This window comes from Typopeltis vanoorti, chromosome 26 (genome assembly GCF_054136105.1).
Source record: "Typopeltis vanoorti isolate ZY-2024b chromosome 26, IOZ_Tvanoo_1.0, whole genome shotgun sequence".
Classification (NCBI taxonomy): Eukaryota; Metazoa; Arthropoda; class Arachnida; order Uropygi; family Thelyphonidae; genus Typopeltis; species Typopeltis vanoorti.
In genome coordinates this window covers 24,324,483-24,350,432 of record NC_143574.1, presented here as the reverse complement: position 1 = coordinate 24,350,432, position 25,950 = coordinate 24,324,483, and the positions used below count along the sequence as shown (strand labels likewise).

The 25,950-nt window shown below is 37.4% G+C and overlaps 1 protein-coding gene across 4 annotated transcripts in view; it reads right to left on the bottom strand.

Moving 5' to 3' along the window:
• ida (anaphase promoting complex subunit 5 ida) overlaps positions 1–25,950 on the bottom strand; it is a 267,488-nt gene that overhangs the window by 77,631 nt on the left and 163,907 nt on the right. For all 4 annotated transcript variants that reach the window (XM_090415176.1, XM_090415179.1, XM_090415177.1 and 1 more), the window contains one exon: positions 14,182–14,249. In XM_090415176.1, the coding sequence (XP_090271302.1) occupies positions 14,182–14,249 (68 nt within the window). The remainder of the gene's footprint in view (positions 1–14,181; positions 14,250–25,950) is intronic.

The window sequence follows — 25,950 nt, the reverse complement described above, 5'->3', positions numbered from 1 at the left end:
AAAAAAATAAGAATGATTTGATTTACCTCTATTATTTACATCCTTACCCCTTCCATGGCCCACTGGATGCCAGTGATGGTGGTCTGGAAGATAGGATAGTAAAGAAGACTCAAGAGAAGTAGAGTAAAAAATATAGGAAGAAAGGCATAGAAAAAAATAAGAATGAAAGGGGCCAGTACCACCACTGGAAGGTTCTCTCAAACAGGTGTCCAACGTGGGAGGGAGGACAGGTTGGAATAAGGAGGTAAGGGTTCCATTGTAAAAGGCACTAATCAAACCACGTTTGGATTTCTCTGCACAAATCTAATCAACTTAATATCCAGGCAATAAGAGAACATTAAAACGAGCGTGCAGAAGCAAGTGACAGACTGTCTCAGTGAGAGGAGCCTATTAGACATAGGGAAAATGTTACATGGGGCTGGGCATGATGGTGGTGGAGGGAACAAGGGGTCATCTTGTAAACTATATAAGGTCATATGAGTAAGGAAAGTGAAAAGGAGATTTTCTGATCAATATTTTCAAGGCAAAGTATGGCAAGTGTTGTGTTTGTAATGCATAAGTAGTTTAAACAACTTAAATTTTCTACAACTAAAGTTTTTTATTTATTTTTATTAATTTCTATAATTTAATAAAGAGTTGTTTGTGAAAGAGATGGAGCTCACTGTACTCCCTGGAAAGAAAAAAATATGCACAAGTGTTCAAATTATTAGTTTTATTAACTTTACTAAGATTTTATATACTGGTGATGAGTATTAAACTTGAAAAATACAATTTCCATTTTTATTTCCCTTCCATACTATCACTGAAAATAAATTAAACATTATGCATAAAAACAGAAGATCACAAATACTCTTACTTTTATCAAATAAAATAATCAATTTTTTTTTAAAATTTTATTTACCAAAGAAAATTCAAAATTCTGGAATATGACATTTTGCATATAGTTAATAAAATAAAGTCTCTGGCATATGAACAGGCCTCAAAATGAAGATTTTAAATAAAAGTTTACAATATCTTTCCCAAGATTTTTTTTTTTTTTTAATATATATAACTATCTTGAAACTAAAATCTGAGAGGTTTCACTGAAATTAAAATTGGTGGTGGCTTCATCAAGTTTAAATAAAATACAAAAATATATAAAAATGGATAACAAAGCTGTCTAAATGCTGAAAAATCATTATAAAAGAAAATAAACTGATTCATCCTAAAACACAAATGTGAAGTTGCATGCCATGTATTAACTGTCATCATGCAAAGACTGGTGGTAACTTTTGGCAAAACTAAAACTCGAGATATTGAAGGATTTAATAAGAGATTTCCAGATGTTATTTAATATAAGACCAAGATTCCTGTTCAAAGATCCAATCCATGTGAATGGATAACTGTAATATATTCTTTACAAATTCTGGTATAAAAGTTTTCTTCCAAATATTGCATAGTAGAAACATCGCAGTTTGCTATATGGTTAGCAGATGAGGTATGGTTGGCCAGATCAGACCTTTCTTTTATTTGCTCAACATCTCTAACACATTCTTTCTTTCTTTCTCACTTCAAATTCATGGCTTACATAGGGCAGACAAGCCATATGTAAATTATGTAAACCAGACCATATGAACATGGTATTCTACATACTCCCAGGTATTTATAAAAGGTGGTGCTGACCTTAGGAAACCTGAGCAGACTGCAAATAGTTTGAATTGGCATGAAAGTCACCCTGATGTTATGATCTGTGAAAAGAGGAATTCCTAATGAATAGATTACAATAAGTGGAATGGTGATTGAATCTCTATACTGGACATTGTGCTTATTTATGGAGAGAAGGATGGTTTGAATAAAATTTTTAAAGTCCCCACCCACCCACACCAGAATAACCATTAAGAACAAATAAATTTCAGTCGGCTTAAAGTTCCATCTTAAGTTTATCTTTCATACCTTCATAGGTATCATCCATTACCCTCATAATGAATCAATCACAAAATGATCGATTCTTAAGGGGGAGGGGGATGATACCTAGCACATTTTACATGTGCCTTTCAAGAAGGATGAAGAAACTAAATGATAGGCCTACAGATTTTGTAATCTCTTGTGTGTGTGTGAGGCTAATAGATCTCATCTCTTTAATGGTCTGTCATAACAATTAACTTCGCTTCATAGAAAGCTGATTACAGCAATGCTGGGGCAGTTAAATGTATGTTCACAGTCTACAAGTGCTTACACATCACACATATTCTCCAGCTAGTTTGAGAGAGACAAACCAGCTATTAGAATATACGTCAGAGAATAGCTGCTGCTTGCTTCCCTCCCTGCTCCAAGAAAATCTGCCAAAAACTAGAAAAAATCTCTGCCACCTGCATATAAGTCAAACTAAATCTATATATATGAACTTATATCATTATTTCATGATACATATACAATGCTGAAATCTTTCATCCTGTTCATTGATAACAAGAGATGAATGATTCCACCATTATGTCTAAGTATCATGAAATAATGAATCCAAGGTATCTGGCAACAATTCAGAAGGAGAGGAATAAAAAGTGTATTTTTACTGACAACTGACATCCTGAATTATGATAGTTCTGATTGTAAAAAATAAACAAACAAATGAATTTAAAGAATTTCCATGCAGTTAACTCAATGGAGATTAATTTGCATTTAAAACTTATCATGCCTGTCTAATATAGGGAAAAACAGAGACATCTTCTTTGAGTGCTGTTTCACTCTTAGAAACCTCCTCTTTAAGTAAGTGACACTATCACATTTTTGGCCAAAGTCTTTACTTCATTAAGTAGAGCTTTACAAGGGTAGTCTGAAAAGTTCTCGGTCTCGACCATAGATGGCAACACTATTCGCAAGATTTTTTTTTCCAAGTTGGTACATCTGTCATAAGCATCCATGTGAAACTGCAAGTCATTCTATCATGTAGTTTGTTTTATACAGCTGTCTGAATCAAAAGTGTTGTCAGTATCCCTTGAAATGGATAAAATTGAGTATCGTGCGGTTATAAAATTCTTTGTAAAAGAAGGTTTAATGCCAAAAGAAATTCATTCGAAGTTCATAAAAGTTTATGGGCACTCTTCTCTTTCATTTTCGACAATTAAGAAATGGGCTGCTAAAACGTGGCCATACTAGCCATGAAGATGATCCACATGAAGGACGTCCAAAAAGTGTAACAACACCAGAAATCATTCATGAAGTGCATGATATGGTATTGGATGACTGGCAAGTCAAAGTGGTGTGAAATTGCTGAGATTATAGGCATTAGAAAGGAATGTGTAGGATATATTTTGCATGAAGAATTGCAAATGAAAAAGCTTTGCGCATGATGGGTGCTGTGCATGCTCACAGCAGATCAAAAACGCCTTTGTATGAAAACCTCTGAACAGTGGAGCATTTTAACAAGAATTAAACTGACTTTGTGCATCAACTTCTTACTATAAATGAGACTTGGATTCACCAGTACACACCAGAATCCAAACAGAAGTCAAAACAGTGGACAGAAGCCAGTTGTTCAGTGCCAAAGAAGACAAAGTCGGTTCCATCAGCAGGAAAGGTCATGGCATCTGTGTTTTGGGATGCTAAAGACATTGTGTTTATTAATTATCTTGAAAAGGGTAAAACAATAACTGGGGAATATTATTCCAATCTTTTAACCAGACTAGACGAAAAAATTCGTGAGAAAAGACCCAGTTTGCAGAAGAAAAAAATCATCTTTCATCAGGACAATGCGCCCGCCCAGAAAGCTATTTTTGGCAATGGAAAAATTAAGGGATGTGCACTACGAATTGTTGGAACATTCATCCTATTCACCAGATTTGGCTCCCTCTGACTTTTATCTCTTCCCAAAACTAAAACTCTTCCTCGCTGGTGTGTTTTTCTTCAAATCAAGAGGTGATTGTAGCGGTGAGGGGTATTTTGCAGATCTTACTGAGAATCACTACAGGGATGAGATAAGGCACTGGAGCATCACTGGAATAGTATTAGTCTTAAGGGAGATCATGTTGAAAAATAAAAATAATTTTGAAATTATAAATTCGTTTTTTCATTGTTAGGATGAGAAATTTTCAGACCACCCTCGTATGTATGATGGAGCAGTGTCTCAAAAAAGGAAGGTAACTAGTGACATGCCTCAGTGTTCTGTTCTCGGTCCCTGCTGTTTAGCTTGTTTGCAAATGATATATCATATGGGCTGACTGAGGATCTTCAGTTGTTTGCTGATGATGCAAAGTTTGGGAGAATTATAAGTAACACTGCTGATGTTAATTCATTTCAGGAAGATTTAATAGACTTTTGTCTGCGAGGTTAGCCTAGTGGCTTTGCGCTTCACAACTATATGCCTGGGGAAGACATGTCCTACATTTGATTCCTGTTGACAACACAAGGAGCTTAAGGATCTTTCTCAGCCATAGCCAAATTAGCCGGTCTTGGGCGTGGACAGCAGGGTTTTTCTGCCAGTTTATCTGTGGTTTTTCTGTTTATTTGTGGACCGGTTTGCCTGCATTGCAGGCAAACCGGTCCAGTGAACACACATGGATTACAGTCAGAAATACTGACCTAGCCATAGGCCTGATTCATCATGTATGCCGGTTCCGAACCTGGATAAATTTTTTTAAGGGGGGGAGGCTGAGATGGTGTCGTACCTCCCCATAAAGGGGACTCATGGCCGTGTATTATCATATGATAATAATAATAATAATAGACTTCTGACTTGGACAAAGGAGTGGGGTTGTAGTTTTAATATTAATAAGTACAGAAATGTAAGGCTGTGTACTATATTGATGGTTCCATACAGGAAGTCAATGAGAGTATGGATTTAGGAGTGACAGTTCACAATAGAAGTTTAGAGGGCATATTGCAAGTACTGCAAAGGCTGCACATCATAATGCTATTATGATCAGAAGGTACTCTAACATTTGGGAAGAGGAAGTGGTTGAACTGGTTCAGACCACACTTGGGCTATTGTGCCAAAATCTGGTCACCTGGTTTTCATTGTGATGTGGAAACATTGGAGAGGGTCCAGAGACGAGTGACTAAGACAACATCATGACTTTGGAATGTTGGCTATGGAGAGAGAGAGAGGCTGAAGAAACGTGGATTGTAAAGTGGTGAATAGGAGGCAAAGAGGTGTATGATAGAGACAGTTAAGTTAGTGAGAAGAATTTACTGGATTAATCTAGCTGGGATTATAACAACAGAAGAAGGTGAGATGGGAAGAATCAGAGGCCATCCCTGGAAATCATGTAAGAGTGTGGTGAAGATGGATGTGAAGAGTAGATTTCTTATCCTTATAGACAAGTATATGATATACATTATGGGTAGGGCCACTACCCTGACCGAGAAGTGATACCAATGTTGAAATGACTACTTGTATATGAAAATATGTCTTCTGCATCACTTCAGGGTCTGGCTCCTGCTGATGAGACCTCAATAAAGGTCGAAACCAGTCTGGATAATGGCCCTTCCCATAATGCATAGCATTATACATGTTCGTAAGGATATGTGCACTGAATTATGGGACACTAAGGAATTGATGTGAAGTCATTAACCTCTATATAAAAGTAGCACAGTCTTGAAGTTACTTCATGTGCAAACTTTGTTTACTTATACTTGGATAAAGAATGAAACCAAGAATATAATTTGTTAGCATCTTTAATTTATAGTGTAAGCAAGTGAAAACACATTTAACATTTGTCTCTAATCTAGAGTATTTTAGTATTAAAGTGTGGCACCTTTTGACCACTTATATGTGGAAATATGACTTCTATAGCACTTCAACCTTGGTATCACTTTTGGGTCTGGCTCCAAATGATGAGACCTGATTAAAGGTGAAAACTGGTCTGGGTAATGGCCTTTCCCATAATGCATAGCATATACCTGTAAGAATATGTGCTTTGCATTTACTAACACAACTGATGTGAAGTCATTATCCTCTATATACAAGTAGTCTGGTTGTGAAGTTACTTCATGTGCAAACTTTGTTTGCTTACACTTGGATAAAGGATGAAACCAAGAATATAATTTCTTGAAATCTTTAATTTATTAAATGATGACAAAGTTTTTTTTATAGTACAGGAAAGTTTATGAATTTTCATTATGCTAGCAGAAATTATAATGTTTCTTCATTTCATATGACTTAAATACAGAGGTTAAGTTGTTTTCACAACGTGAATTCATCAGTCAGGTGTCTTTCCTAAATAGCACTACTAAAATTTCAAACCCTTCAATTTTGATAATGACAGTTTGTATGAACAAATTTATGCGCTGATTTCTTATCTAAATAAATTGCATTTAAACTAAGCGAGACTTCAGTGGAGAAAAATAATATTTTCAATCACTAATGTACTATTTAGAAGTCATTACAGATCAAAAAGATTATTTTTAGTCAGTCATGGCTATGAAGAATTCTCCTAACCTAAACAAATATGGCTGCATTAATTTGCCAAAAATTTGGGTGACTGTAATCTTAAAACGATTCTCACGTTACAACAATCGAGGTTGCCAAATTAGGACTTTACATCTTTTGTCCATTACAATTTGATTTGTTTCACTTACTGTCAGATATATATGCTGTTTTATGCTCTGAAGAAGCTGATTTGAAATTCAGCAAAATATAAGCAAGTCGATAAACATCTTTTTTTTATAAAATAGTTTGTTTGGTATTGTTAATACTGTTAAAAACAAGTCTAATTTTGTTGGCTGCCTTTTCAGCTATCATCAGTAATATCACACCTCCCATCCTATTCCCTCTATCCTCTCTGAAAATACAACTCTTTACATTCTGTTAACCAGGTCTATAATTTTTGGCCAAGTTGAGCTGACTAATGCTAAAAAAGCCTCTGCCTTATTCATGATTCAAAATTCTCTCTTATTCAGTATTCTCTTATACCCACAATTACCTTTGTGTAATGTCATTACCGATCCATTTGAATCAGAATCCTGTGAAATCCCATTCAGAATTTCATAATCATTACTATATGAAAACACTCATTTATCCAAGCAGTGGCCAGGCACATGCTTGACTGCATTCCCCTAATATCTCTAGTTTCTTTGGTTTTGCACTTCAAAACTCTTGCTAAATAACACTTTCTTCAACATCTAACTCCCTAACTATTTATATGTAGTTCATCAGGCATATATGTCCTTTTGTCCATCAATTCACACCATTCCTCCTGCACAATCTTCTCATTAGCAATCATGGCCCTTCTTCTCAAATCTTGTCCTATCTGTGTGTCAGGTGTTGTGGTTAAGTTGTTGGAGAAGCTTGTGAGAACTAGGATCCAGAATTGGGTTGATGAGAATGGTATTATCTTTGATGAACAGCATGGATTTGTTAAAGGGAGGTCATGTTTTAGTAATCTACTCACTTATTACAATAAACTGACTGCTTCCTTGAAGAGGAGAAGGATACACAGTAATATACTTGGATTTCGCAAAGGCTTTTGATAGATTACCTCATGATAACTTGAGTCAAACTAGAGCAGATGGCTTTGGATATTAGATTAGTGCATTGGATTGGAGACTGGCTATCTGATAGGTATCAACAAGTTGTGTAAGGGGGGAGCGAGTTGTGTATGGGGGGAGCAATAACACTTTCTTCAACATCTAACTCCCTAACTATTTATATGTAGTTCATCAGGCATATATGTGCATATATGTCCTTTTGTCCATCAATTCACACCATTTCTCCTGCACAATCTTCTCATTAGCAATCATGGCCCTTCTTCTCAACTCTGGGGCTATCTGTGTGTCAGGTGTTGTGGTTAAGTTGTTGGAGAAGCTTGTGAGAACTAGGATCCAGAATTGGGTTGACAAGAATGGTATTATCTTTGATGAACAGCATGGATTTGCTAAAGGGAGGTCATGTTTTAGTAATCTACTCACTTATTACAATAAACTGACTGCTTCCTTGAACAGAGGAGAAGGATACACAGTAATATACTTGGATTTCACAAAGGCTTTTGATAGATTACCTCATGATAACTTGAGTCAAACTAGAGCAGATGGTTTTGGATATTAGATTAGTGCATTGGATTGGAGACTGGCTATCTGATTGGTATCAACAAGTTGTGTATGGGGGGAGCGATATCCAGGAAAAGGAAAGTCACTAGCAGAGTGCCTCAGGGGTCTATTTTGGGGCCATTACTGTTTAACTTGTATATTAATGATATAGGTGAAAATTTGGATGGAGATATTCAGTTGTTTGTGGATATAAAGTTGGAACGAACCATGAAGAGTAGAGAAGATACTGTGGCCTTACAAGAAGAAGACTTGAATAAATTGAGTGACTGAGCACGGAAATGGGGATGTGAGTTCAATGTTGCAAAATGTAAGGTTTTAAATTAGGGGACATATGTGGAGGACACTGACTTCTACAAGTCAGTGTCCTCCGCATTGTTGTTCCGTTCTACAAGGCTTTGATTAGGCCACACATGGACCTTTGTCCTAGATTGGTCACCTGGTTTTCAGAAGGATGAAGAGATGTTGGAAAGGGTCCAAAGGCGACTGACTAAGGTAGTTTCTAACCTCTGGAATGTTGAGTATGAGGAAAGATTGAGAAGATGCAACTTGCAGAGTCTGGTGGACAGGAGGAAGAGGGGAGATATGATAGAGACCTACAAGTTAGTGAGGGGTTGTTATAGGATCAATGCTGGAGGAGTTCTACAGAAAATAGTGGGAGATCGGGAGTGAACCAGAGGTCATCCCTGGAAACTGTATAAAGAGGGTGTGAGTAGGGGAGTGAGAAGCAGGTTTTTTTTTATGCAGAGTTGTAAATGATTGGAATGCCTTGCCTGAGAGCGTGATGTCTGCAAGGAGTTTGAATGTGTTTAAGACGGTATGATGAGCTGTGTGTGTGTGTGTGTGTGTGTGTGTGTGTGTGTGTGAGATAAAAGAACTTCCCAGATGAGTCTTTGACTCCATGAGGTCTTGGGGTAATAATAATAATACTGAGGCAGCCAACTCACAATCTTTTCTTCTTTACTTTTCATTTTCACATCTTTCAACTATTCTTTCATATCTTCTCTCATTGCATATTTCTTGGCTTTCAAATTATTTGTTCCTGTCATAACATCATCTCTTTCACTTCTCCCTTTTGCAAACTAATGGTTTCACTGTTGAAAGTTTATTTTTCACTTGGTTAGAGTATAATAAATTTAGTTTAATCCTTTATCCAAGTGTGAGCAAACAAAATTTGCGCCTGAAAGTATCTTCAGGACTGGGGGTAAGGTGGTACAACACCAGGACACTCCTTGCAAAGGTGGAGCAAGCTAACATCACTCCTATCTCAGTATCTCCCATAATGCAAAACACATCTCCTTGTGGATATGTCTAATGTTATGCATTAAGAGAAGGGCCACAACCCAGACTGGTTTCGACCTTACTTTTATTGAGGTCTCTTCAGTGGGAGCCAAGCCCAAGTGGAGATACCAGGCAGAAGCATTAGCAGGTCATCTCTACCTATAGGAGTTGCCAAATGGTGTGCCACCCTTTTTTAATAAATTACTCTGGTTTGGTTGGATAAAGGATTAAACTAAATTTATTAAATTTTAGTAAATTTTTCACTAACCAAGTGAAAAATAAACTTTCAACATCTTTCTCTAAATCCAGAGTAATTTATTAAAAAAGGGTGGCACACCATTTGGCAACTCCTATAGGTAGAGATGACCTGCTAATGCTTCTGCCTGGTATCTCCACTTGGGCCTGCCTCCCACTGAAGAGACCTCAATAAAGGTAAGGTCGAAACTAGTCTGGGTTGTGGCCCTTCGCTTAATGCATAACATTAGACATATCTGCAAGATGTGTTTTGCATTATGGGAGATACTGAGATAGGAGTGATGTTAGCTTGCTCCACCTTTGCAAGGAGTGCCCTGGTGTTGTACCACCTTACCCCCAGTCCTGAAGATACTTTCAGGCACAAACTTTGTTTGCTCACACTTGGATAAAGGATTAAACTAAATTTATTATAATGGTTTCACTAACGTACTTGATTTTTGTACCTGGGAAACATGCTTTCATCACTTTTTCATTAAGTATACCTCTTGTCATCGAATCTCCATACAATACCTTCCCCTTCTTTCCAGTTTCTTGCACCTTCATACTTTCCCTATTCATTTTTTCTTTCATCCTTGCACTTGCTTTTCCACACAATTGTTTCTCCAGTAGTTCCAGCTACTGTTTTGTCCTGTAATGGACACCATGTAAGCATGCTATTTCACTCCTTGCTGTCACTTCATCACATACATTACTTTCAGCCACTGCTTTCATGCTCTCAATTCCATGTATTATCATTTGCTACTTCCACATTCACCAGAAGACTTTCGCTATATTTTCTTACATCGTTAATATTCATCACTTCATTTTTCCACTTTCCACATGGACTGGCATTTCTTGCACTCGCACATGAAACATTTACGACAACTCTCTCTCTCTCTCTCTCCACCGTTGCCTTTGTACCATAATATGTTTACCGTATGTATTCATAGAACATACACAACATCATACAAAATGTTTTGTGGTAAAAGTTTGCGCCTGAAAGTATCTTCAGGACTGGGGTAAGGTGGTACAACACTGGGCAACTCGTTGCAAAGGTGGAGAATGATCTCATCACTCCTATCTCAGTATCTCCCATAGCAAAGCACATCTCATTGCAGATATGTGTAATGCTAAGCATTAAGGCAAGGGCCACTATCCATACCGGTTTCGACCTTTATTGAGGTCTCCACTACTGGGCCTGGCTCCCACTGACGAGACCTCAATAAAGGTCGAAACCGGTATGGACAGTGGCCCTTGCTTCCCCCCCCCCCTCACAACAATATGGAGTGGTGAAAACACTATACAACAGGGCTAAACTAATCTGTTCTAACAACATGACCCTAAACACTGAATCCATCACCATTCCCTACATCCGAGGCACCTCGGAAAAAATTACCAAAATCTTAAAAAACATGACCTGACCTCCTGTTACAGGCCTTACAGAAAACTGGCATCCCTTATCTGCTCCACCAAAGACCAACCACATCCCCTATACCTACCTGGTGTATACCAGGTCCCTTGCAGTTGTAAACTGTCTTACTTTGGCCAAACAGGCAGGACAGCGAATATCAGAATTTCTGAACACGAGGACTACATCCGTTTTCACAAGTGCAGCCATTCTGGTCTTGCAGACCATGCTCTGGATACACGCCACAGAATACGGTGGAAGAAAGCTACAGTAATACACCGTAGCAAATACAAATTTGAAAGACTATTTATGGAGCCTCAGCCCTAAGAAACTCTCCAAACCTCAACAAATTTGGTTGTATGCGACTGCCCCAAATTTGGGAGGCTTACATCACCAGCCCTTCAGCCCAGCGGCCAAGAACACCTACTTGGCCCGCTAGAGGGCACCATCAGGACTTTTAGGAGAACAATAGCTTCATCTCTTCATTCTCAGTTACCGTGTTGTATTGCCTACGTGCACGTGCCTTTTTTTGTAAGTTCCTTTTGAAGATGGCAACGTGATGTTGCCGAAATATCGGAAATATTTATTAAAGTGTAATTTAATTTATATTCATAGCTACGTTGTTCAATTCCTTAAGTGATTTAGTAAAGCATAACCAACGTATAAGCCTGTCTACGAGAGTATACTTAATAGGATCACCAGCAGGGAAGAAACCAAGTTCTTGGAACATGATTGGTGTTATCTGTTATTCTGGTAGGCAACTGAATAATTTGTGTGAGAAATGGTGACAGCAAATGCCTTGGAATCTCTATCTGACAAGTCAGTGTAGATGGAAAACCAGTTGGAGTTGTGAACATTCAAACTTCCTCTAAGGAAGCTAATTTCACTATAAGGGAAGATTGGAATGTAGAAAAATCCTTACTTAAAGAAAGGAATCAAAAAACTTGTGGAGAGACTTAAGTGTGAGAAGATATTTATTGTGCTTTAATACTATTCTAGTAGATAGACTTATATGTTGATTACTCATAACTATTATTTTTCAGCAAATAACAATATCTATTAAAATATCAAGTATAATAACTTTAATTAATACTTTACTATATTTCAGCAACCTTACACTGCTATTATAAGGGATCACATGAACAATGATATGTGCATGCAGGCACTGACACTGGGCAAATGAGACTGAAGAAAGGCAACCAAAGTTGGGCCTAGAGTCCTAAATGGTGTCCCCTAGTGGGCTAGATTGGGTGGTTTTGGCTGTTAGGCTGAAGATTTGAGAAAGAGTGTTTCCCAAATTTGGAGCAGTCTCATGCACCCAAATTTGTTAAGGTTTGAAGGTTTTTCAGGGCTGAGGCAGATTCTAGGAATAGCCTCTCATATTTGTATTTGCTGTGATGTAATAGAGTAGCCTTCTTGCAGTGTATCCTGTGGTAGGTGTCCAAAGCAAGGTCAGCAAGTCCTGAGTAGCTTTAATTGTGGAATCAGATGTAGTCCCTGTGTTCAGAAATTCTGATATTGGCTGTAGTAGGACAGTTTGCATCTGCAAGGGACTTGGTAGACACCTGATAGGTCTACGAAATGTGGCTGGTCTTCAGTGGAGCAGATAAGAGATTTATGTTTTTTATATAGTCTGTAAGTGGTTGTAAGGTTGTAATTCTTTAGGATTTTTGTCAATTTTTCAGATGTGTTACAGATATATGGGAAAGGTGACAGATTGAGTAATCTCTGCTCTGAAATGGGAGGATAAGGGTGTTGCAGTTATAGGGTATTAATATTCTTTGGGGATTGTAGCCATTGGCTAAGAAAGTGTTGAGAACATGGTCAAGTTCAGTAGTTAGGGCACTGCTATCAGAACTGATTTATTTTGCCATGTTGTACAGGGTTTTAACAATCCCATATTGTTGGGAGGGAGATAGTGTGATTGCTGGTAAATGTATCTGTCTGTATGTGTAGGTTTTCTGTAAATGGAGAATGCCAGGGATTCATCAGGCTGACATGTAACCAGAGTGTCTAGGAATGAGAGACTATTATTGTTTTCCTTTTTTAAGGTAAACTGGATCCTGGGATGTTGGTTGTTTGATGTGCGAAATCGCAGAGCATATCCATGCCATATGGAGAACACATCATCTATGTAGTGTAGCCAGACAGTGGGTTTATGCGGAGCAGAGTTTCAGGCTTTTTTTTCAAAGGTCTCCATGAAGTAGTTGGCCAGGGGTGGAGAACCCATGGTTGTCCCCCTCTAACTTTTTGTAGAATTTTCCTTGCTAAACAAAACAGCCTGAGTTCATGGTGAACTAGAACAGGGCCAATATATCAAGAGGAAATATGGCTTGGATGAGTTCTAAGGTGTCTTTGAGTGGGACATAAGTGAATAAAGAGGTGACATCAAAACTGATCATTATGTCAGTGTGTTGGAGCGTGAGGTTTCCTATACTGACTTTAAAGTGAGCTGGGTTTTTTTAAGTGTGAAGGAATGTTGACATTATGTGAGCACTATGGTTAAATATTTGGCTAATTTGTATGTGCGTGAATCAATGGCATCCACAATGGGATGTAATGGTACATTTTATTTATGGATTTTTGGTCGTCCATATATCCTGGGGGGGGGGGGGCTAGAGTTATATGGTTTTAGTTTGTAACTTTCACAGGCCAAGAGGTAACCTTTTAAAGGAGCCTATGGAGTGTTTTGATCTGTGTATTGGTGGGATCATAGTCTACAGGAAGGAGGTAGCAGAACAATTTCAAAGCAAGGAGGCAAGCTTACCTATGTAATGTAATTGGTTTAAAACCAGAATGGCATTTCCCTTATCTGCTTTGCTAATTACATAGGTAAGCTTGCCTCCTTGCTTTGAAATTGTTCTGCTACCTCCTTCCTGTAGACTATGATCTTAAAAAGTTTCAAATTCTTTCCTTGAGAGGTTGCTTTTTGGTGGTTTTCCACAGTTTTTGCTGCATTATGGGATAAAATGGGCAACCTAAAATGAAGTTAACTGCTTTATATAAGTAGCTACATCATGAAGACACTTTTAATCAAAGCTTTTCTTTGCTGATGCTAAAGTAAAATATACATAAAGGAACTAAAGTATAACCTATCATATAATTTAAGATAATCTACTGCTAAATAACACAGCAGCTAGTATAACATCAACTCATTTAAGGTTTGTAATCTACAGTTAAATTAATTTTAAAGAAAATATTTAGGTCTTAACTCTATACCTTCATTAAAATGTTTTACTTACTGTGATGGGTGAGTTGATGATTGTGATTTTATCTGAGTAAGAGACTGAATACCTAATGATGAAAGATACTGAAAATAAGAAGAAAAAAAATATATATATATATAATAAACAGATGATATACAGCTGATGAACTAGAAGCCATAACAGTAAAAAAAGATGAAAGATTACTAAAATAACTCAAAGAAAGCTCAAAACTAGCCACTAGTGAAAAAAAATCAATTAATTTATAATAATTCATTCAATAACTTTTAAGTGCATTTTTGCATCAGTAATATACTCACCCACTCCAATAAATAAATTGATAACACAGGGTACTCTATTTTGTAAACTGGAGCAAATGGGAATGGATACAAAAGTAGTGATATGGATAACAGGATGGCTGAGAAGAGACACCGAATAGTAATATATCGTGGGTAAGAGTACAAGAGAATGCAGGTGACCAATAATGTGTGGCATAGTACTCTGTACTTTTGCCATCATTATTCAATTTGTACATTAATAATATAAGAAATGACTTGAGGGGAGGATGATATCATTATATACTGATGATGCAAAATTGGAAAGAGCTGTAATTATTAATATGTTTGGGACATCTCCACACTGTTAAAGATTCATCACAGTAGACACACCCTTCCCACTGTTCACATAATATTTATCATACCCCCTCTGTGAAAACTCATTCACAGCAAAAGCATTCACAATCATTTCTGGCAATCCATTCTATTCATTCACCACTCTCCAAACAAAAATGGTCTAAAACATCCTTGTTAACCAAATCTTATACAATTTCTATGATTGTATAAGACCTTTGTTCTTTCCCCTCCTACCATGTATACTGAAAGAAAAAAAACTATGGTGTCAAATCCTATAAAATCCTTAATAACTTATGTTCCTATCATGTTTCTACATGGGGAAGGAGTGTTAATGATGATAGCCGATGAACTGCAACCAAAAGAGAGCAGACGTTCAACTGCAGGGCCAGTGAAAATAGCACATCTGAGGCTATCTAATGTGAGATTGATGCCAGCAGAACAAAATACTGTGTACACTTGGATGCTGCTATAGACCAGAGGATGGAAAAGATGTTGGAGATAGCATGCATCAGCAAATAGACTCAATGAGTGGAGGACAGGTAATTATTATGGGGAATTTCAACTACAGGAACATAGATTGGAACATAGAAGGACGAGAGGTCACATGGGAGGAAGGAGATGGATTTTATACAGTTACTAAGGGATAATTACCTGAGACAGCATGTGATGGAATATACTAGAGGTTCAAGAGTGCTTGATCTAATAAATGCATCTGAGAGTTTGTCTATAATGAATATGACCATGTCATATTCATTATAGACAGGAATGAGAAGATGGGGTATATGTGAAATTACAGGGCTGTTAAGTATGACAAACTTAGAAGATTGAAGTTAGCATGGATTAATGTCATGGCATGTGACACTTCAAGGGCTCAGTGATGATAGTAAGTGGAAAGTGGTAAAGGAGTGTTTGAGGTAAGTAACAGCAGACAGCATACCTAGAGTCAAGAGAATAAATCAAGTGGGAGTTAAATGATTAAATATTATCATTAAAATGGAGCAGGAAAAAAAAAAGAAAAGAAAAGAAACAATTGTGGAGGTAATTTAATCAGAAAGATGACTAGTAGGCACAAGAACAGTATGAGGCGCAGGCCAGAAGGGTAAAGAGTGTGGTAAGAAATGCAAAAGCAGAGTATGAAAGGAAGTTAGCAATGCAAGCTAAAAATGATCCCATTTTATTTTATTTTACATTTAATTTATATATTTTACTTGCAGCATATTTTGATATGTTGCAAGTAAAAGAAAGAATGCATATGGTAGAATGATTTCAATGAATGCTGATGGTGGGGATGTAACTGAATCAATGGAAATAGTAGAATTACTAAGTGAACACTTTGCAAGAATATATCATTCAGGTGGTGATGTTGCAGGAATGAGAGAGCCAAAGACTTATACGAGAACTGTGGTAAATGAAATGGAGGTGCATAGCATATTACAGAACCTTAATGTGAATACAGCTGTGGGATTGGATAATATACCAGCTAGAGTTTTATGTGAAGTGGTGAGCGAATTGTCAGTGCCCTTTACCATATTGTTTAATCTGTCTCAACTCTGGGTTAATCCCAAGGAGGTGGAAAGAGGAGAAAATAGTTCCACTGCATAAAGGAGGCTACAAGACCAATGTAGCAAATTAATGACTGATTAGCATATCAGGAGTTCTTGTATTGGAGAAGTCGGTCAAGAGCAAAATATAGGAATGGATAGATGGAAATGGGATACTGAAGGTGCAACAAGGTTTTGTGAAGGGTAAGGCCATGCCTCAGTAACTCACTCATGCTTTATAATACACTGACAGCTGAGATGGATAATGGGTTTACAGTGATACTGCTGGTCTTTGCAAAGGACTTTGAGAGAATACCACATGGCATTCTAATCAGTAAACTATAGCACATGGGGATGAATATAGGATTGATGAAATGGATAGGAGGTTGGTTGATGGAGGGATATTAGAGAACAGTTTATTCAGGAGTAGAGTGCAAAAGAAGGCCTGTGACTATGGCATGGCACAGGTTTCTGTTCTAGGACTATTACTGTTTAATTAGCCTGGCTGGCCGAGTGGTTAGCGTGTCCGCTCTCCAGTCAGGAGGCTGTGGGCTCGAATCCCGCCGTGGGCATGGATGTTTGTGATTATCTGTGGAAATACCAGTGGTGGTGGTCGGCGGTAGATGGCGTTGGGGGTGGTTGCGGTCAGTTGGTGGATTGTGAGTGGTGGAAGCAGAGTTGTAGAGTAGATGCACTTTCAAAATGTAAGGTTATGCATTTTGGGGTGAAAAGATTGGCGGCAGTTTACTGCATTGGTGGAACCGTGCTCCAGGAAATTGATGAGGCACAAGATTTAGGAGTGTTGGTGGATAAGGAATTGAAATTTAGGGGACACATTGCAAAAGTGGCCAAATCAGCTCATCAAATCACTTGGTTGCTGAAGAATACGTTGACAAGCAGAGACAAGCAGGTTATTGTTCCTCTGTATCGAGCCTTGATAAGACCCCATCTAGACTACTGTGCTCAGATTTGGTCACCTAGGTTTCTTCTTGATGGGGAGGAGGTGGAGAGGATCCAGAGGCGAGTGACCAAGATGATAGCAGGTCTGTGGAATGAACCGTATGAGAACAGGTTGAGGATTTGTGGGTTGCAAAAACTGGTTGATAGGCGGAGGAGGGGAGATATGATTGAGACATTGAAATTACTGAAAGGTTTCTATAAAATTAATTCAGAAGATATTTTTGGGAACAGGGCTGGTTGTGGGAGGACTAGGGGACATCCATGGAAACTGGGCAAAAGTGTGATTAGTAAAGGTGTTAGAGCTGGGTTTTTTACTTTTAGAGTAGTGAATGAGTGGAATGCGCTTCCTGAGTCTGTGGTGGATGCTGTGACAGTGAATGAGTTTAAGGCGAGGTATGATAGATACTGTATGAATGTCAAATAGTTGTGATGAATATGATTTGGGGCCTCCCTCGATGAGTCTAATGACTCCCTGGAGTTGCCCGTAATAATAGTAATAGTAATAGTAATTTGTACATTAACTATATAGGAAAGGATCTGAGAGAAACTGTTCAGTTATTTGCTGTTGATGCAAAGTTGAGTAGAGCAATAGTTAATAGAGACTGGATAAAGGAGAATGGATGTTCAGTTAATGAGGCAAAGTGTAAGGTTATGCACATTGGGATGAGAAGATTATCAGCTGCATACCACATTGGTGGAACTGTACTCCAGGAAACCGATGAAGCCAGATACTTGGGATGTTAGTGGATAGGAAGTTAAAGTTTAGGGGAACACATAGCAAAAGTAGCTACAGCAGCTCATCAGATTACTTGGTTACTGAAGAATACTTTGATGAGCAGAGACAAGCTGGTTATTGTTTCTTTTTATCAAGCCATGATAAGAACCCATCTTGACTACTGGACACAGATCTGGGTGCCAGAGTTTCTTGGTGATGAGGAGGAGATGAAGAGGATTCAGAGGCTACTGACTAAGATGGTAGCAGGTCTATGGAACGAACCTTACAAGAACAGGTTGAAGATTTGTGGGTTACAGAAACTGATTGATAGGGAGAAAAGGGGTGATATCATTAAGATATACAAATTGCTGAAACCCATACTTGGTTTTTACAAGATTAATTCAGAGCAGGCTGGTGGTGGAAGAACTAGGGGCCATCCATGGAAACTGAGTGAAAGTGTAATTAGCAAGGATGTTAGAACTAGGTTGTTTTCTTGGAGAGTAGTGAATGAGTGGAATTGGTTACCAGAGTCTATTGCAGGTGCCATGACTGAATGAGTTCAAAGCAAAGTATGATAGACACTGCGCAAATGTTGGGCAGTTCTTCACATGATGTTTAGGGCCTCCCTCGATGAGTCTAAGGACTCCATGGAGTAGCCGATAATAATAATAATAATAGTAATAATGTCCCTTCATTTTTTTTTTTGGCTTATCGGGTCCTCTTTGAAGCCCACAAACTATTAATCTAGTCTCACAGGGTGAATTACATAGTCCTGCCATAAGCTGTGTTGCTCACCTCTAGATCCTCTCGACCGCTTCTTCATCCTCAGAGAATCCAAGTGATTAATGACTAATAACTAATTAATAACAATAACTAATCTAACGTGCAGCTTTGGCCACCTTTGCACTATGCCCTCTAACCTTCAATTTCTTGTCCTCAATCATCCCAAATTTCTGGGCCTCATAAATTTCCTGCAGTTCAGTTCCATCAATATAGTGCACACAACGTTGGATCTCTTGACTAAGTGCATGATCCTCTATGTTAACCTGGCAGCCATTATCATTTGTCCATACTGACAGTCTATTTAAGTCAACTTGCAGGATTTCTACATCTTCTTTATTGACTGTCGCTCTTCCTAGCTTTGCATCATGAGCAAACAATGCAATGTTTCTTCTTAAACTATATCTCATATATCACAAATGTACACTGATGTGCAAAAGCTAAGGATGAACTACATTTTTACTGTATATAAAAAAATTTTCATGACTACAGCCAAATGTGGACATAAATGTATTGCCAGCATACTAATAGATATATTACAGAAAAAATGAGTTATAAATTTCGTATAAATTAAATTGCAATATGTTTTTGGCAAAAGTTACAAATTTCCTAAGGACATAGTTAATCAATTAATGTACAGTGCTTACAAAAAACTATGCGGAGAGACATTTCAGTATGGAATATGTCCAACCCAAATAGCAATGCAGCTCTCACTATGTTGAGGACCAAGTGAGACCCCCAAGCATGCACCAGTCACTTGGTGCATGCTTAGCACCAAGTGATTCAGGAGTTCTTAAGGCAAACTGGCCCAATCCTCTTTCAGAGCAAGGATAAGGTCTTGTTTGTTTTCTGGAGAGGAATTTTGAGCAGTAATGCATCTCCCTATTGCGTCCCAAACATGTTGTATGGGGTTGAGATCTAGAAAGCATACTGGCCACTCAATTAGATTAATATCCATGGTCTCCAGAAGAAGTATCTCCACTGCTCGTGTATGATGTGGTGTGACATTGTTATCCATAAAAATGAATTTTTTGCCTGCAGTACCCCAGAACAATCAAACATGATGTTGAAGAACTTTGTTGCAATATCATTTTTCCAGCACCTGTAGCTAGGTGCAACCATTAAGCATTATGCCTTGCCACAGCACGATCCCAACACCACTATATCTATCCCTTTCAAGAACATTCTTTCAATGGTAAGCAGTATCACTTTCATGCCAGATTAAGTGTCATCTAGAATCAGAAGAAAGACTAAAATAATTCTCATCTGTAAAGATGCTCTATGATGAGATGTGGATAAAGAGATACACACTAAAGGGCCTTTAGGCATATAGGCATATTTGTTGCAGACATCCTGCCACAGTTTGTCGATGTCTACATAGCTGTGCTTGAATGGAGCTGACTTGCAAACTGACCTGTAGTTTTGCGGTAATTACATTTCGCTGTTATAACCAAATATCTGTCTTCGTGCTCCATGGTAGAGCAAGGGCAATCTCTTCACAAACATCTGAACACATTTCCTTGGTTTGAAATGCTGCCCAGAGGCTGGATATAACACTATGTGAATATCAGTAATTCTGCAGTCTTCTTCAAGCTTCCAATAATTCTTTCCCTGAATTCTGTATGTCTGGCAATTTCCTCCATCAAATGTTTCAGGTAATTATCTCTTAGCTTTATAAATTCTATTTCCTTCCATATCTGTGACCATTCTTCCTTCCAATCTATGTCTCCATAGTTGAAGTCTCCATTATAATTACTCTTCCTGTATTTCTTGCACTAATTTGCCAATGCATGACATCCACATTTTCCCTTGTGCTTCCTGGTTGATAGCAGTGACCAACTATATATTTCATCATGTTGGTCAGGCGCCTGATAGATTCAAATGAACGGTTCTCCACATCACTGTCTTCCTGATGCATACTTTTACTCTTTTTGGCTTCAGTTCTTCCGCTATCATTAGAAACCTCTCCTCTGATTCTGTGTCTTCTGTCCTCTGAAAATAGTATACCCATGTGCATTATATCCATATGACTCTATCATCCTCTATCAACTAGGTCTCAATAATGCCTATCACTTATGGCCAAACCGAACTAACCAATGTCACAACTCCTCTCCCTTATTCCAAATACTTCTGATATCAGTATATATAAAGTGCAATATGCCCTTCTCACACCCCATGATTATCCCACTAAAGTGAAGAACATAAGAGATGCATTCATCATCATATGATCACTCACTAACCTCTAGAATGTCAGCACTCAGACTTTGCTTCTCTGCTAAACCACTCTGCATTTCCACCTAAACACTCTAGATTTTCTGACTCTGACTTCTGAATTCTCAGTGAACAATGCTTTATCAAAACGCCAAATTATGAATCTATTCAAATGCAAACAATTATGTGGGTCCTTCTGTCCATCAAACTCTGCACCATTCCTCCTATGCAACCTGGGCACACTCATTTGCAAGTATAGCTATTCTTTCCAGGTCATGTCAATCATCTATGGAAGCAGACTCACAATCTCTACTCTCTCTCTCTCTCTCTTCTTATTCACTTGTACCAGAAACTCTTCCATAACTTCTCACTTACTGCACTTGTTACCTGCTCAATCATTAGTACCTGCCAAAGTAATTATTTCTTTCCCTTTATCTCTCGACATCTTTACAGCATCACTAACATCCTTTTGTTCAAATACAAAAACTTATTCCTTATCCTTTTGTTCTTTCTTACTCTGCTTTCTTTCCTCTTGCATTTCCTTCTTCTTCTCAGCCAGCCATACCATTCATCAGGCATTTCTACAACCAGCCTATCTCACATTTTGTTTTGTAGAGGACTTCATGTATCCTCTCTCTATCATATTATCATCTGGTCATTTTCATTTTCCACTGTTTTATTCTTGCTATCACTCATCTTGCATATACCCTCACCTCCTTCCAACACTTTAGCTGAAACAACAACCTCAAGGATATTCACAGTGCATTTTCTCATCTTTTATCATTCAACACTCCCCTGTCATTTTTACTAATCCCACAAAACTTCTGACACTCACTCTCAAACCACTTCAAACATAAACATGCATTCTCTCCAGTTTCATTCTCTTTCCACAAATCTTCCAGCGAATGCATTTTGCACACACTGCAGCAATTAAAATCATGCAGATTGAAATCTCCCATTGTTCTTTGCATTAGTACCATAATGTGCAATAGAGAATACTAATAATAAAAGTAACAGCTCTCAGAACCATACACACACAAGCAAATGACCCTTAAAAGCAGGCAAACAAACAATATATTCATAAAAATAGTAATCCAGTAAATAATAAAAGTAAATATTAAAAAAATAGTGAATCAATTATTGTCAATTACTTTCAAAAAGAACATAAATAGTCATGATTTCAACTCCTGAAATCGTGACTTCTAACTCAATACTAATAAGTGATGTAAAGTTTTTGTAAAATGATTTAAATAGACTGACAGTGTAGACAAATACTAATGATTATCATTTTAATGCAGTATAGAGTAAAGTTAAGCACTTTTGGATGAAAAGGTTAGGAGATGTGTATTACACTGATGGATCTGGCAAGAAAGTACTAAGGCTAGTGATGAAAGCGGACAATGAACTGAAGTTCAGCAGGCATAGTGCAAAAGTAGCAGTATAACTCAAAGGATCGCTTGGATATTGAAGAAGAAAGACGACAGATAAAGTGTCATTAATATAATAGGTATGCCTGGGAGATATTGAGGATATCTATGTAGAGAGGTAGAATAGGAGAGATTAGAGAATGTGTGGGTACACAATGTAATATGCTGATGGGTTATAAGATGTCTTTGAATATGAGCAGTAGCATGCAAAAGGCAGAGTGGGAAATAACAAGTGCAGCTATGGAAGCAAGCAAGGCTGAATGGTAAGGTAGTATGCGAGAATGTGACTGATGGTAATGGAAAGATAGTGTGAGATTGTTACAATAAAGGAGATACAGATACAACTGGCAACGTAATGGCATGTGGTAGAGATGCTAAGATAGTAGACATGAAAAGTAGCAAAAAAGAGGGTATGACTGGCATGGTAGTAAGCATGACTGGCACTGAGAAAGTGATTGAGATATGAAAGTGGAGTTGATGAAGATGAAGCATATGCAGAGCAAAAATTAGAAATGTAGATTTGCAAGGAAGAATGAGGAAGAACAGAACAAAAGACAGCCACGTGAAAGAGCAACAAATGATTTGAGAGCATCTCTGTATGGATGATATAATTATTAGAGGTGTGGTGAATGAGAAAGTATGTATAATTCGTTTTCTTGGAGGCATAATGAGCAGAGTAATTGAGGTATTGGATATGAGAAGTAAATGTACCAAGAGTTGAAAGTGGTAGTAGGAACAAATATGGAATAAGGAGAATGTTATTTTGAATACCAGGAGGTTGATGAAGAAAGTAAAAGATAACAAAGCATAAAGAAAGGTAGTCAGTGTGTTGCCCAGGTATGATGATGATGATGACGACCTAAGGGTGAGATCATGAATGGTATATTAGCAGAGTGCTGCGAGAAGAAAGGATTGCATTTTGTGAATGTGTAGAAAGATTTAGAAGAATGGATGGAACTGTATAATAGAGAACGACTACATTTAAATGGTTTTGGTGTAAGTTAGTTGTATAAGAAAATACAGTCTTTTAGTTGAATAAGTAAAGATAAGGGGATGGTCTTACTCATACAAAAGTAATACAGTACTCATGCAGGATATAACTTTATGCCATTTAGTAAGAGACCATAATTCATCACCATCATCATTGTCTTCTCTATATGCATCCATAGTAGATGCATCCGGTGGGATGCTATTATACGATTAAAATATTACTAGATCCCTATCAACAAGTTTTCACGATTTTCTAAGAAATTAATCTGTTATTTTGAGCATCCAATATTTTAAGGTCTTATATGCTATTCTATGGAACTACATATAAGATAATAAATTAATCCACCAAGATTTTAGTTTTTCTAAGTCCTTTCCTGCCATCTGGCATCAAACACATTTTGATAACCTCTCCATTCTATATAAGTGATCAAGTCATCTTAAATCACCTCTGATCACACATTCTTGATATGATATCAAGTTGCTTTTTAATATCTTTATTTTTAATATGATTCTGCTTTTTGTTCATATGTTCACTTCTCTAATTTTTTTCAGAGCCCTCATAACTGTAGTCACTAGTCTATAACTGTTATTTCTAACATAATAACACTCAAATTCACAGGTTAAAGTTTAAACACTGTTTTTAATCTTGCTAGTTCAGCATTTTGGCTAGCACTGCTATTATTCCAGAGAAACTTATTCAGGTGGCTCTCACCACACTACTCTGTTTATTCAACTATTATTTCATCATTGAATTTTCCATCTAATATAATGTTAGGCTCTCCACTGGGAATCCAGTTCCTATTTTCATAGATATTTTTTTTTTATTGAAAACTTTCATACTCTCAGTTCGTTACAACAGCTACTCAATTTAGTTGAAGAGTCCTGACAAGTTGCACTGGATTGATTTAACACTAAAGCATCATCTGTAAAGCTCAATTTAACATCTCAAATTTTCATACCATGTTTAATGCCACTTTCCTTCATAATACAATTAATATGTGAGAAAAAGTCAGAAAGTTACAAACGAAAGTAGAACCAATGAATTGGAAGCAAATGGTTTTCGGTATGCATCATTAGATAGTAGCATAGTGTAGGATAATTACAGTACATGTAGTAGTCATCCATGCACATGTTTTGTAATTGTTTTCAGTCTAAAATGACAACAGGGATTGAGGATTATAGAACTGTCAAATAGCATGGTAATTGGGTGTTTCTTGTAGGCAAAAACAGTTCCTGCAAAGGACAAAGACATATATCCTGTTTATAGCAAGAAATGTTTGTCACATGCAGCAGTTCACAACTGGGTCCAGAAATTTTCACAATGACGACCAATCTGTTGCCCTGTTCAGATGACAGAAGCCACTGTGAGATGGGTGAAACAGATGATCTGAGATGACAGGCAGATAATAATAAACAGTGTAGCAAATGCAATAAATTACTGTCATGGTCTAGTGTATAGCATAATGCATGAGTATTTAAATTTTCAGAAAGTATGAACATGGTGGGTGCTCAGAGAACTGAGTCCTCAGCACAAATGAACTAAATGGGATCTGGTTGCAACATCTCTTTCTGCTATGCAGAGGAAGGAGAAGACATGCTAAACAGGACTTTTGCACAGGGTGAATTGAGAGTTCACTGCTATCAAACTGAATCAAAGCTTGCTTCAATGCAATGGAAACATCCCACTTCACTGGCGAGCAAGAAGGTCAAGATTTTGCAATCAACGGGTAATCTTAAGCTTACAGGCTTTTGGCATTCCAGAGTGTACTGCAGGCCTATTTTCAAAAGCATGAAAATGTGAATGTTGGTGGCAAACATTTTACTGATGATCAGGAGGTTGCAAATGATGTGAAGAGATGACTGAGGCAGCAGACATAAGAATTCTATGCTGCTGGTTTAGAAGGACTGATAAAGTGATAGGACAAGTGTATCAATATTGAAGGGGATTATCTAGAGAGCAGCAGTTCCCAACCTGTGTTCTGCAGAACTCTAGAATGGGTTCCGTTGATAAAATTTGAGGTTCTGCAATAAAATTAGTTTTTGAGCTCTAATTAATAATTTAAAATATGTATGAAAAATTTATTTTAAAAAGTTTCAAGAATTTTTAAAAATTTCAATAAAATCCATTGAGTAAAGTGGTGGATGAATGAATCGAATACTTGCATTCGATTCTTCCAAACTAAACATTTTTAAATAAAAAGTAAGTTACCATATAGTGTTCGCAGGTGAGGCACATACAATTTTTGAAACTCTCATAAAACCATGCATCAAAGATGTTGTTCAGTGTATGTTCGATGAGAAAGAGTGTCAACAAACTGATAAAAGTTCTTTCTCAAATAATAGTTTCACGCAGAATTTGTGATATGGCTGAGGATATCGAGCAGGAACTTATTTTAAGACTTCAGTCATGTGATGAGCACTGTTTACAATTAGATGAGACAATGGACATTGCAAATCTATCAATTTTATTAGTTTTAGTTCATTATTACTACAATAATTCTATTGAAGAAGACATGTTACTCTGTGAAAATTTACCAACCAATACATTAACA